Here is a 14,325-nt window from a genome sequence, read left to right on the forward strand (position 1 = left end):
TATTGTGGATGGATAAATTATTTGTCTTTGCTTTTGAGCTTCATACTACAGCTGCATCAGAACGAAAGAGAGAGAGATAGAGAGCGCGCATTGAAGATGGTTACTGCGCTTACGCCAATAGTTGTAATGCTTTTGATCCCGTTACCTGGAATCGTATGATGCGAGCCATTGCGATTTGAGCCATACTGATTTCTTATTGTATTAGTGCAAATCTGTAAATTTAGTTTGTACGCGTCGTCTCCTTTGATCGGTCGTATTATGGCGTGTCTGTATAAAATCGATGTCGTTGTTAAAAAAATAACAAAATATTACATTATTATTGTGTTTAGCGCGATAAATTTGTGTAAAATATCATTCATAATAGTGTTCTATGTATGCGTTGTCCACACTTGAATGCTTGTTAAAGAAGCAAAAAAATATCGTCGAGTTTTTTATGCCAATCTTTCTTCATTTTTGGCGAACTTATTGGCTGAATTTGTATGTGAGAGAACGAAAGTGGGCGAGAGCGAGCAAAGTAAATAGTAATTGCGCTTACGCAAGTTACTTTGAATCCCGTTACATGAAGCGAGCATTGCGAATAGTGTGAGCACAGAAGTTTTATTACTCATTTTTGTTATTGTATTAGTGCAAGTCTGGAAATTTAGTCTGTGCGCGTCGTCTCCTTTGATCGGTCGGATGCCGTGCTCGTGTGTAAAAAATCGCTATCTTACTAAATAAAATAACATAATAATATCTAATTATTATGTTTAACATGATTTGTTTGTGTAAGTTTCATTTATAATTGTGTTTTACTCATTCTGCATAGTTTAATGATTGTTCAACAAGCAATGGTTGAATTTTTGATGCCGTTTTTTTGGCAGAATTTGTGTGCGGGTGAGAAAAAGAGCGAGAGAGCAAGCATTGCGAATGGTTATTGAGCTTACGCCTACTGCAATTACACTTTGGATCCCGTTACTTGGAATCGCACAAAGCGAGAACTGGGAATAGTGTGAGCCGAAAAGTAATAATGCTCAATTGTTATTGTATTATATCACGTCTCCTTTAATCGTTCGTATTCTGTGCGCGTCGTCTTCTTTGATCGGTCGTTTCTGTGCGCGTGTGTTTTAAATCGATGTCGTACTAAATAAAAATATATAAAATGTAATTTATAATAGTCCCCTAACCGTTCTCTTGATGTGTCAATGTTTGGTAACAAGCCATTAAATATTCATAATCGTGGTATTTTTGACGTTGAACTCTTGCATGTTTAACGCACATGCATACATACATATTGCCAGACTACATATGTGTGTGAGAGAGTAAAAGAGGCAGAGAGATAGCATAGTATATTGTTATTTCGCTTATGCCAACTATGGTAACATTTTTTGATCCCGTCACCTGGAATGCATAAAGCGAGCAAGCAAATATTCACTTGCTATTGTTTAGTGCAAGTTGGCAATTCAGTCGGTGCGCGACGTCTTCTTTAATCGATCGTTTTCAGTGCGCGTCGTCTATTTTGATCGGTATATTCTTTGCGCGTGTGTATAAAATCAATATCGTCGCAGAATTTGTGTGTGGATGATAGAAAGAGCGAGAGAGCAAGCAATACTGATGCTTATTGCGCTTACGCAAACTGACGTCACACTTTGGATCCCGTTACACGGAATGCATAAAGCGAGCATCGGAAATAGTGTGAGCTGAAATGTTTTATTGCTCATTTGTTATTGTATTAGTACAAGTGAGGCACTTTACTCGGTGCGCGTCGTTTTCTTTAATCGGTTTTTTTCTGTGCTCGTCGTCTCCTTTGATCGGTATATTCTGTGCGCGTGTGTATAAAATCAATGTCGTTCTAAATAAAATTACATAATTTTATTTTATCTTTGTAATTAACGCGTTTTGTGTATATCGCCACACTTGCATGTTTATTTAACCAGCAATAAAATTCGTAATCGTTGAATTTTCGATGCAGAGCTCTTTCATTTTTGGCCCGCATTGTTCCAGACTATGTGTCTGCGAGAGCGAGAGAGAGTGAGCGAGTGAGAAAAAGTGAGTACCTTAAATCTTTTCTTAAACATTGCGACGTTCATCGTTCTCTTTATACCCTTGCAAAGAAAACTTTTTATAATATAATGCAACGAAATATCTAATACACAGAACTACTCTGTAAAGCTTATATATTCTTGATTAGCATCTTCAGCCGATATACATAGCTTTTTTTTCTGCCCGTCTGTCTGTTTCTATGCAAACATTTTGTCAAAGGGTATTTGACTTTCGGCGTGCCTATAAAAGCTTTTTTTCTTTATTTTTTTTCAATTTTTCTTTGTGGTTTTTGCTATTTCATTTTGATTTATTTTAATTTGTAATAAATTACAACTTTCAACTGAGGTTTATTTATTTATGCCTGTGGGCCAGCATCATATGCTCCACCTTCCACCTATGCATCTATTTGGCCGGCTTTAACATATTCGAATCGGGCGCAGCTTCGCTTAATGGTTTTTTAATGTTAATGTGCTAAACGAATGAAAAAAAGTGAGAGTCTATTGAAAATGAATTATGAAATGTGAGTCAAGAGTTGAGAGTTATTATTGAAATACGAGCACATCGCGCGGGCAATTCCCGGCTCCCCTCTCAGAGCTCAAATGTTGATTGTCATTGCCAGTCATGGGAAAGCTTGAGGAATGTGATATGCGACTGGGTTATATATATTACTGGTAGGTAGGTGTCGTGTGCGGTAGCTGATTTGGTTAACCAGTTGCTTTGCTCTTGTGGCAAGTCTAACGGGTGTCATATGAGCATGTAACTTGCTATTCTCGGGCTAAGGGTTAACGATCTTTAGTGGGCATGAATGGAAAGCTATTGAACTTTTATAGCATCAAGCCAATGTCTCTAAGACCTAAAAAGTCACTTTAACTACAGAGTTTGGACAGAAAGACAGTATTTGAATCCGATTTATCGTAGGCTAAATTATTTGTATATTAAGCCAAATGCTTACATAAATTCTTTTCTAATAATTTCCTAAAAAAAAATTTTTTTTAATTTTAAAATTCTGTTGTTATTATCTGATATGCTGTTACTGTAGTCTAGGAACTTTTATCTGAGTGAGGTTCATAGCTTACAATAGCTTTGGTCTAAGGTAGCTTAGTTTAGATATTTAAATTTAGTAGGTGGTTTATATATATGTTTATTTTGCTAAGACAAGGTTCTGTTTTGCTTGGCTGGGGGTCTGGCGTCGATCGACTTGGTGTGTAGGGTACGTCCTTTAAGCCTCCATCTTCTTCGCCTCCATAGTAGGTTCCTGGCCAGGACATTAGGGTGGTTGCGGAGCTCAAATAGGTAGCTCGCTGCTTGTCCGTTGACAACGTCGCCTATAATTGGAACCTTAAGGTCTTTTGCGATTTCCCGTGTGCGAATATACCATTCGGCTCCAGAAAATGTTCGCAAGGTCTTGGCCTGGATGATGCGAACTTTGTTTAGTAGAGCATTTGCGGCTATACTGCAGCTATATTTATTGTCGGGGCTTAGCAGCGAGTTCAAACGCCCGATTTTGCTTCTCACGTTGTTGGTTACCTCGGTGACACGTTTTTTAAACGTAAGTCATCTATTGGCAATGTCCCTAAGATTTACCATTATTTGATTCATTTTTAAGGCAGGCTAAACTAATATAAGACTAAATGCCTTCAAATGGATGCTAGCTGTGCATTGCAAAAACATTGAATTTCATTAAATTAACTCTTTTATCTTGTTGTTTGTCGCTAAAACCAACATTGACCGTCAGCCGGTCAGCTTTAAATTGACTTAATTTAATTAATCTGATCCAATTCAAAGATTTAAAGGTATCAGTTGTAGAGCACATTCCATAATTTGACAACAAAAGGCAGCTCTAAATTCAAAATTAGTCTTTTTGACTGTCACAATTATCGAATTTATGATAACGATAGCACCGTTAGCTATGAACCATATTTTGTAATGTCGCTGTCCATAATTTCAATTCAATTTTGCATGCACAAATGGCTAAAAACTGATTGTTGTCCACTCTTTGGACAGCTGCATCATTAGAAATGCAAATAAATGTGCACCAAATTTTGGAAATTCTGGAACATTTAATGCCAAAACTGGCAAATTTATGGTCTCTGCCACTCTCGTAGCCACAATTTTGTGGTTTTAACTGTCCAAATTCATCAAAGCCCATCAAATGCAAATGCTTATAACCCACCCACCCACTGGGGCTCGACTCACACTCAGATCGCCCGGGGCGCGCGTCAAGCGTGAATTATGACAATGCGTCCAGAAATACAAAAAAAAGGGGGTTGGGGAAAAGAGTGAAAGCTGGCGATAAGGCGTGACATGGGCTCTGCTAGGGGCTATGCATGTTAATAATTACTGCAAAAAAACAATAGAAATTTTAAAAATGTGTCTGCATAAATTTGAAATCAAACACTGGAAAACATTTTCGGGCAAGAGAACACAAATAAAATACCAAACTAAATTAGTTAATTAATGCAGCACAAACAGAATGCTGAGCAGAACTGGACGCGGGTCGTCATCAATCATGGCGCGAAGTTCGGCCTTTGGTTTGGTTCGCGGCTCAATTGTGGTCGAAAATGATTTTTGGGGGCAGCTACGGGAAGTGTTCGTTGCTTTCGCTTTCACTCACGGCTCGATTGACGTTCAAATTGCCCGTTGGGGAAGAAATATTCACCAATTAGATGCCCACATATGCGACAGGTAAAGTGATTAGGCGCCGGGCTACAACCAAGCATTATCTAAAAATACCAAAGTCCAAATAAATTATGCGCAGACGTCAAGACGTCAACTTTAAAAAACCACAATGTATCACATTTCGCGCTTTGTGGATCTTTTTTTTTTTGTTTTTAAGCTGAAGGCAAACAGCAAACATCCATTAGCCAACGAAAAATGCCTAACAAATAAATTAAACAATGTGAAAAATATAACTCAATTGTGGCTATACCGAAGCCAATAACTTAATGCTCTTGCCAAGATCTGGCCATAAAAATATTCGCGTAATTTTCTAATCTAATCTAATTTATTTTTGCATGTATAATCAAAATTTCGAAAGGAATTTGTGGGAAAAAGAAAATATGTGTCTAAAGTTTTGCGTAATTTCTGTTTAACCGTTTTTTATATTTTAACATAAGTACAAAATATATATATTATTTAATTTTGTCTGTTTTAGGTTTACTTAATAGAATAATTTATAGAATAATTTATTAATTAAATTCTCTTAAAATATATGCAGTGCACGAATTTAGTAAACATTTCAATATGCTTTTTGCTCTTTCAGAGTATTCAAAATTCCCATCTCTGATTGACATTTATAAACGTCTGTTGTCCCCCATGGCGTTCGTTTCGCCACACATTCAAAAAACCCTTTGGGCCTACTCATTTGCTCGGTTCTCATGATGGGGGGCGGGCGTTCGCATTGGGCAGGTGCACCGAGTTTCTGTTTGTCTAATGTAAAGGTATCTGAAATTAGCATAAAACCACAAAAAAAGAAAAAACAAAAAACAATAGCAAAAGGAGGAAAAACTCGCTGTACATTTTTAATTAATTAATTAGGGCAAGTCTCGTTTGTGTTTCTCTAGTGCCAATAACGAGGCTATCAACGTCGGCGTTGCACACATTATCATGCCTCATTCTAATCAACGTGATGATCATCATCATCGTCAGGCAAAGCAAAACGCAAATATTTGTACTTGGATTGTGTTGGCTCTCGTTGGGCATTGCTGTCACTGTGTTTGCATATGCATGAACTTAATTTTAATTAATATTTTATTATCTTAATTATGCATCGCACCTTGCCACGTTTGCGTCCGCGTCCGCGTCCGTCCGAGAGCTGCGCCCATTCGTCGCTGGTCGCCAGTTTAGTTTTCGACCTTTTGCTTAACAAATTATGGCCATAAATAAAGTAAACGAGTTAAAAGTGGTTTTGCGTGTAGACAGCCGACACGGACATAGACACAGGCCCGAACCCTATGCCTCCTGTGCTGCCGGCTTCCTGTGTCCTCCACTGTCTGCCTTCGGTCTAGCCGCAGTCTGGCGGCGCTTGGCTAATGTCATTTTCATATTGGCTGCTTTTTTCCTTCTTTCTTTCCTAACCCTTTGCAAAGGGTTAATTCTTTGACAAATGTGCAGAGTGCAGTGCACAATTTTATTTGTACACTTTGCTGTTGTTGTGTTTGGTTAATTTCGGCTGATTTATTGCTTTTTATTAGTGGCGCTAATTGGCTTAAAGTTGGCTGAGTGTTCGCTTATTCATGGTTTAGACTTTGCAATAGTTGCGAACAGGCTGAATATATATGCGTTCCATAGATAGAGTAGAATATTATTATTCATGCTGTGAGATTAATGTTTATTTGGAAGTACGAGTCAAGGAAAGGCGAAACCTCTTAAATTAAAGGATTAAATAGCAAGATCTTATCATACGTATAAGCTTTAAGTATACGATTCGCTACTTCAATATCTGATCGCAGGGATCTCAGCGATATCGGATGATTATTAAGACAATAACCTGCATTTTTCTCCACTGACTTCTGCGTCTCCCAGCGCAATGCATTCTTTTTGATTTCCTGCACATTGTTTGACAAAATTCTTTACTAAAAATATGTTTTTTTTTTTTTGTTGATATTTCTGCCAAAAATGTTTCATATTTTGTGGAGTTGCCGCCCAATTAAATTTTGCAGTTGTGTCCATACAAAAAAGTTGAGCCCAAACCAAAAAGCTGGTGACGCGTCGGTTGACAATGATGTTGCCGCCTTTTAACGCAAATTCCATGAAATCAGTCGGCAGTCAGCATTGCGCATCGTGTTCACGTGGAGTGTTGGCCAAATCCTGGGCCGTGCCTCTAGAAAAACATGAACAATTTAAACAAGGCGACAAGGCGCAGACAACGAAGACGAGCCTCGACATTGTAGCCGTGTTTTGTCTGCAACAAAAATTGCAAGTGACAGGCAATTCATCATTCATTCGGTTTTCGAGTTGACTGACTGACTGACTGACTGCGCCTCGACTCTGCCTGACTGACCAACGAGGAGGCGGAGCTGCCTGCCTGGCTGGCTGCTGGCTGCCGGAAAGGGAACGACTCCTTTTTTGTCTGCACCACCAAAGCAATTTTATGGCCGGCACAACTTTAAGCATAGTAGAATCAACGCTTTGACAATTTAATGCATATAAAGCTAACACAAGTTGGTCTGAACAATGGGTTCAGTTTTCTTGCCAAAGCACTGTGGCCAAGTATGAAATAGAAAGACAACCAGGGTCATTTTAGGGCTTACTATATTTAAATTTATATATATATATATTTATGATAGTGCTCGTGATGTCAAAATTGTTTGGCAGATAATACAATAAGCATTGGCAAGGCCCGTTGAATTTGAACCGGCGACCTCTGGCTTGCGAGTCCAACGCTCTGACATCAGGCAGGTTAAATAGCTTAATATTTATACATATCTCCGAGCATACTTTTGACTTTGAATAATTTATTCGACCCACTGTGCAACTGCTAGTGTTGCCCTTTTGGAATCTTAAATTGTTTTAATGTGTGTGCTGAGCAGCTGACAACCACGCCCGCGAGATGATGTCGTCAAAGACCCAGCTCACCTCCCAGTAGGAGCTGCAGGTCGCGGGCACCATTTTTCAGGTTGCCCATTCCCCATTCGGTTGCACTTCAAGGATCAATCAATATTTTAGCACGACTTGGGCTGATGAAGTGCCGCCGTTGGGAGCTGGCTGCTTTGTTGCCCGTCTGTTTAATATTCAGTGAGTAGCATCGCCAAGCGCGACGAGCAACTGCACCAATTTGGTGCTGGCCACTGGAACTGACTGACTGCCTGGCTGGCTGGCTGGCTGGCGGATTTTGATGCATTTTATCGCTCAGCGGTGCAGTTCATAAATTTTTAAACGTTCGCCTGCAAAGCAAACAAGCTTGCATCTCTCTCGCTGCCAGCCATCGCATCCACACTGAAAATTTATTCATTGCGACCAAGGCGCACGCATGTAATCAATTTTTATTTTAGAATCCTCTCAGCAAGGCGCAAGGCAGGTGCAAAAGTTACTTTTGCTCTATTATAATTGGATTAAATACAGTTTCTGTTCTGCTCTGTTCGGTTCTGTTCTGTTGGGTTCGACAAGGACCTTGCGCACATTGCGTACATTAAACTGAGCATACGCGAATATTTTTGCAGGTTGTTGTGTCTGGTCCGGTCTGGGAATGTGTGGACTTGTCTGGCCTGCTGCTGGTCTGGCATTTTTAACGAGCGCATCGTCGGAGCTGCAGTCATTTACAGAGTCCGTTGGGGCGGCGGCGGTGGCGGCTGCTCTTAAATGACAACGGGCGGGGCCCAAAAAGTAAGACTGGGGAATTGCCCATGTTGCGTGTGGCAACAGTTCGCAGTGCGCCGCCATAAAACGGTTAAAAGTGAGGCAGTTTGTGAGCTTTAAACGCAGCTGCGTCGATTGAGGCAGCTTAATGTGATTCCACTTGCCTCCTCTCATTCTCGCCCTACTGTGTTAATCCTCCATTTAACCTTGAGCTTAAACTATTTGTGTTTCAAGTGTTTTTCACTTGAGATAAAGCAGATATTGTAGGCTTAAGGAATTCTTGAAAGCGGCTATTCTTAGATTATAAACTCACATATCTGTTGCCAATTTACTTTTGCTACTTAAAGATTACACTAGGATGAGTGGCATAAAGAGAAAATTAATGAATTTTAATATGAAATATTAAAAGAGAGGATATAATTAATATATTGTCGTAATTATATATTGTCAATCATTTTGTATGGAACATAATCTTTAGACATAATCGTGTATGGTTTGAAGAGATAGGCAGCATATTAAGAGTTTAGTCGAGGACTAGTTTTATACAATTCGAACTAGCGGAAGTCGATTGGGCGAGCTAAACTTCGACTTACTTCACAGGTCGCTAGACTGTCGACTTTTGAGCCCTCGCGGGCACTTGTTGTTGGCCAGCTAAATGGCAATTCTTTTTTAAACAATAGGAAACAATTTGTTCTTAGTCCCTGCGTTACAATAATATTACCCTAGCGTATATTACCAGGATATGGTCTCTCCAAGTTCTTACTCTTCCGCCACTCATTGGCAAAATTAAAGGAGCTGTGGAGCTCTTTATGAAATAAATAAATAAATTTAATATGTTTAAATATAAAATTTAAATTAATAGAATTCGAAAAACTAAGTTTGAAATAATTTCATAAGTTTCAACACGGTGAAACAGATATTCATATATTTTATAAAGTAAAGCATTGAAATTACACTTAAAGCCGATCGGAAGATACGAATATACGAATCCCATTATACACCCAGGGGGTTGGCACTTCCGAATGGCGTGGAACATTACACAATTAAATTTTGAAAAAATTGCTTGATCAATTAGTTTAAATTCGATCGGTTAATAAATAAGAAAGTTGTATGGCGTCGTATTCCACTGATTTTCCACAGTTGCTGATGCAATTTTCTAAAAGCGGAACAGTTAAAAATTCAGCCTTGTATCTTTTCGAGCTGGTCAGTGGTCACATTTGGCCATTCCATAACTCGGACGGTCAAGACAAGCTCCTTTATATAAATAGATCAATTTATCTGTTTGCTCTCACATTGCTCTTTCCAACTGTAGATATTTCGTAATATTCAATTCATAGTAGTATCCCAATTTCTAATCACATTTGGCCATTCACATTTGGCCATTCCATAACTCGGACGGTCAAGCTCCTTTATATAAATAGATCAATTGATCTGTTTGCTCTCACATTGCTTTTTCCAACTGTAGATATTTCGTAATATTCAATTCATAGTAGTATCCCAATTTCTAATCAATATAAGTTTGTTTTCGGACAAATATTATATGTGAGCAGTAAATCCTTGCATTTTCTCAAGTCATAATGCTTATGTATATAACGAAGCTAGTTCGAAGTTTCATAGCAGAGGTATGCGAACCAATTTACTGTCTGATCTATGGACACGATAATGAGCACATCGTATGGATTCGACTGGTGCGTAGCTTGTGCAGCTTCTTGACGGGCGTCCTGCTGGCCTATTTGATGTGGATGCTCTTTGCATTCAACAGTCATTTTGGCAAACTGTATGCGGCAGCTGTGCCAGAATGGGTGGTGCTGGTGGTGTTTCTGCTGTTCAACGGACTCGCCTATCTGCTCAGTCGCCATGTGCGTGTGGTGACATTATTGATATTTGTCGGTCTGCTGGGCAATGCGGGTCGCAGCTATCTCCGTGCGACGGCATTTGCGCTTGTGATTTCGGGCCCCATTGACAATCTGGTGAGGAATGCCGGCGAGGTGGCGCGAGTGTTTGCCTGCACCACGATACTCACATACAATTTGACCAAGACCCGTTTCGATCTGATGGCCAAACCCTTTACAAACACGCTGGAAACGATGAAGGATGACTTGGACGAGATTCAGGGCAACTTTAAGGAGCTGCAGACCATTCTCGAAGATCTCAAATACGGCGTGGAGTACACGGACATCGAGGATGATAAATTTGGCAACAACAAGCACCGCCGAGCTGCAAATGCGACCAACGAGTTATCTAGCAATTCCAGTTATCCACTACCCAAAGCTTCGGCAGTGCAGGCGAAATTTGTGCGAAATATGCGAAATCGCTGTAAGCAACAGCTGCGCAGTGGCCATCATGTTTGTCGGGAAATATTTCTAAAGGGTTATCGCAAATGTGCTACCAATTTTCCCGACTGGCTAGCCAGTGTCGTCTGCTGGCCCTATCGCGTCGATATTATATGCAGGGTCAATATTTTTGGCAATCCGGATAAGGTGTGCGATGCCTCGAAGGTAGGAAAATGTACAAAACGTTGAGTTCATCTACTCTGGATTAATACACTACTGACTACAATACCATGTCGTCTTTCGATCTTTCTCTAACCTTTCTACTACCCTAAGGTTGTGCCCTCCAACTTTGGCGAGACCTATGTAAATCTGTTAGTCGCGGAGCATGAACTATATGATAATAGCTCGAATATTGAGATCACCTATCAGATGCAGAACGTGACCACGTCAGAGCAATTGCTTAGTGCCCAAGAGACATCGGAGCAGTTTATCAAGGACTTTGAGCGCAGGAGGCGCATATTTAGTCTTGTGATGATGATTATTGAGAAATTTCTGTATCTGTTCATATTGGGCGTTATTTGTACATCGATTCGATACCATTTCAAATATTGTACCAATGTGGAGTTTGACAACTTTTACATAACGGATTATTTTAAGCACGTGGATGCACGCCGCAAGCTTGCAGATAAACATTACCTTTTACCTTTGCGCAGCCATGAGAGGTCCATGTTTGTGGATGTGGAAGAACTTAACAGCCGCACCGACGACGAGAGAAAAACGGACTTTTTCCATTTGTTGCAGCTATCACTGGAGGTTATTACAGCGGGTATATTCATTCTTCTGGATCGGCTGGTTGTTAATCTACTGCGAATTATTCACGAACGCTCGCTGATCACCTATCAACAGGAGGGTGAGCACGAGGTTCGCTTTCGTGTATGTGAGAGCAGTGAAGCCTTCCCCCCATCTCTTATAATATCGTTTTTCAATTCAACTCGTAGATCAATGGCACTGGACTTATGGCACGTCTGCTGCGCACCACAATGAAAAACTTTAATATACACGAGCGAGTCTCGACATCCTTGAGCAATGAGGAGTGTCTGCCAAAGCCGCATGTGCTGCCGAGAAGCTTTTACGTAAAATTGTTGCTACTCTATTTGGTCATCCTGTTGCTTGTCTATGTGAGCACCACCTTCCAGCGTTTGCGTCGCGTCATTTGCAGTCACTTCTATTACAAGCGGGAGAAATGGCGCATTCTTTTTCTCTATAGTTCCATTCTGCGCTGTCGCCACTCGTATAGGGAGGTGATGCGCAAGAGGGCCGAGGAGAATATTGCCTCAAGGCATGTTCAGGGCAGAATCAATTTATGCCTGATCCTGCGCTTGTCCTACCCGAAAGCATTTGGCTGGTTAGCTAATTTCAACTGCGCCAAGCGCAGTTGCCTCACTTGCAATGCTCAGGAGGACGACAAATTTGTGTTCTGTGAAAATTGCGGCATGCCGTACTGTAGGGACTGCTGTAAGGCTTTGAAAAAGTTGTGCGTCTATTGTGATGAGTTAATGCATCACGAACCGGCACCTGAACACACTTATACGCCAATTCACAGTCCAAATGCTCATATCCATCGCAAGAGAAAGTAATTAGTCGATGGCGGAAAATGGGTGGAAATAGAGTGCTTATATGGAAAAATATGTTTCTGTATAAAAAGCGTATGTGTTTTTCAAAATATTTTGTATCACACTTAGCAATTGAGTTCTTTACTATTTCCAAACACAAAACGGGTCTTCTATATCATATGGCTCCTTTAGGAATAATTCTTTATAATAAAAGCTTACTTTTAAAATCATTTCTGAGCCTTATATCTATTCCTTCCAGACATAATGTTCGACTTGCCAATGGTAGACTCTCCTTGTTTTCTCTATCCGATTAACTTCAAACTAATTTTCAAACATTTATTCAAAATATAATTTAAGAAGCGGTCAAATTTGATGAGGAAATAGCAAAAAAGTGAGGCGTAAATTTTAGTACTCGCTGCTCATAGCATACGCTTATATAAAAATAGGTGCATACAGGCATATGTAATTAGTGGTTATTCTCCGAATGCAGATACAATTTATTTGACTCAGCACGTAATAGGATCTGCGCGGTAATTGTCCATTTTCCAGTCTGCAGAACTTAATTCTTCGTAGTTTTTAATTGTGCTCGTCTCTTTTTGCCGTTCTCAAGTATCTTGAAATGTGCCTGCAGCGATGTCTGACGTTTTGTCTGCTGTTTGGCAACATTTCTTCAGCCATCCTTTTGGGCCACCCTTTAAGTCTGTGGCCGCTTTATGCTGTCCTGCCCTGTCCTGGGCCTAATATAATTATGCACATGTCTAGGGTTCCGCAAAAGTTGTTGTTCGCTGTTGTCCTTAGACAAACTTTAGCCAGGCATTATGCAGCCCCTTTACTGATTCGATTATGTCTGCAGAAAATTTCAACACACTAGACTTTGCACCAGGATTAAGTTGCAAAATTGTTAATTAAAAATAATAAAAACGCTAATTGAAGAAATGCCTACGGCCAAAACAGTCCGCCGAGCCCCAAGAAGGGTAAGCGGAGCCAAAGTTTTTCTGGTAGAGCCCAGCGAAATTGTCTAGACTTTGTTTTAGGTTTGGGGGAGTTGCTCAATTGCTTTGGGGCACTTGGTGAAACAGTTGCAACAGTTGCGACAACAGCAAAGAGGCAAGACGAAAACGAAAACGTCTTTGTTTTAATATTCATGCGGGCCGCACTCGTGCATGTAGTTTTGTGGGCGTGGTTACCTTAGTTGCCGGTTGCCGGTTGCCAGTTGCCCGCCCTGCGTACAATAAAATAATTATGCAAACAAAAGCGGCAGCAGTGAAAGAGTCGCAGGCATCCGCGTAGCTGGCAGTTGGAGGCGAGACCGCAGCCGCAGCCACAGACATCTGCGTCTTCGTCTGCTGCTGTTGCTGCGTCTTTCCATTGAAATTTCACACATTTCGCCAACGCCTCAGACCTCAAAAAAACCAAAAAACAAAAAAAAAAAAAACACGGGAAATATGCGCAAATTTTCTTACGAAAAGCAAATACCAAAGCGACAACGTCGAGAGTCGTGAAAATCTAAAGCAAGCAGCCAGCTCCCGCCTTCCGATTGACTTCCTTCACCAGTCTCTCTTTTATATTTTTTTTTTGTGGGCATGCCGTGTGCGAAGGTGATTATTTGACGTTCACACCTTGTCCGCCAGTCCGTAGGACTTGGACGTGTATGGAACTGGGCGAGGTCGTCTTTGTCTCCGTCTCCATCTCCATTGCCGTCTCCATTGTTGGCGGTTGTTGTGATCAGCCACAATAGTGACAGGTGTGACAGTGCCCCGACAGCGCGGCGTGGAGAGATGGGGGCAGCCCAGTTTTGTGGAGCAACGAGGCGGCTATGAAGATGTAAACTAGACGAGACGACGATGAAAACTGTAAAGCAAAAAAAGAAAATTATTTCCTAGAAAAGCGCCGAGCAGCTGGTGAAACGAGCGGCCAGTGCAATAGGGCTGCAAAAGGCAAGCGGCGGTGTGCATGAAATATGAGATACCCTCTTATATATTTATTTACACTTTAATGACGAGGTAAAAGTTATGCAATAGGTACATGTTTCTATTTTATTTTATTCTATTCCTTAAAAGTATCTAATAAGAGCTCTACTTTCTGCGACCTCTGCTACAATCACAATTAGAACCAGTAAAAAG

The 14,325-nt window shown here is 40.5% G+C and overlaps 1 protein-coding gene and 1 long non-coding RNA gene across 2 annotated transcripts in view; both read left to right on the forward strand.

Annotated features, from left to right (window-relative positions):
* Window positions 1-859: 859 nt before the first annotated feature.
* Window positions 860-14,325, forward strand: part of LOC135433515 (uncharacterized) — a 44,092-nt gene continuing 30,626 nt past the window's right edge. The window contains exons 1-2 of the long non-coding RNA XR_010437102.1: window positions 860-1,671; window positions 1,949-2,025. This is a non-coding gene — a long non-coding RNA (uncharacterized LOC135433515). The remainder of the gene's footprint in view (window positions 1,672-1,948; window positions 2,026-14,325) is intronic.
* snky (sneaky) lies at window positions 9,827-12,407 on the forward strand. Its single transcript, XM_064689808.1, has 3 exons — window positions 9,827-10,814; window positions 10,923-11,522; window positions 11,588-12,407. Exons 1-3 carry the CDS (start codon window positions 9,894-9,896, stop codon window positions 12,224-12,226), a joined length of 2,160 nt encoding a protein of 719 aa, XP_064545878.1. The 5' UTR covers window positions 9,827-9,893; the 3' UTR covers window positions 12,227-12,407.

Source organism: Drosophila montana, unplaced genomic scaffold (genome assembly GCF_035044405.1).
Source record: "Drosophila montana isolate Dmon_TW-CO22-7 unplaced genomic scaffold, ASM3504440v1 contig_3218_1, whole genome shotgun sequence".
Taxonomy (NCBI): Eukaryota; Metazoa; Arthropoda; class Insecta; order Diptera; family Drosophilidae; genus Drosophila; species Drosophila montana.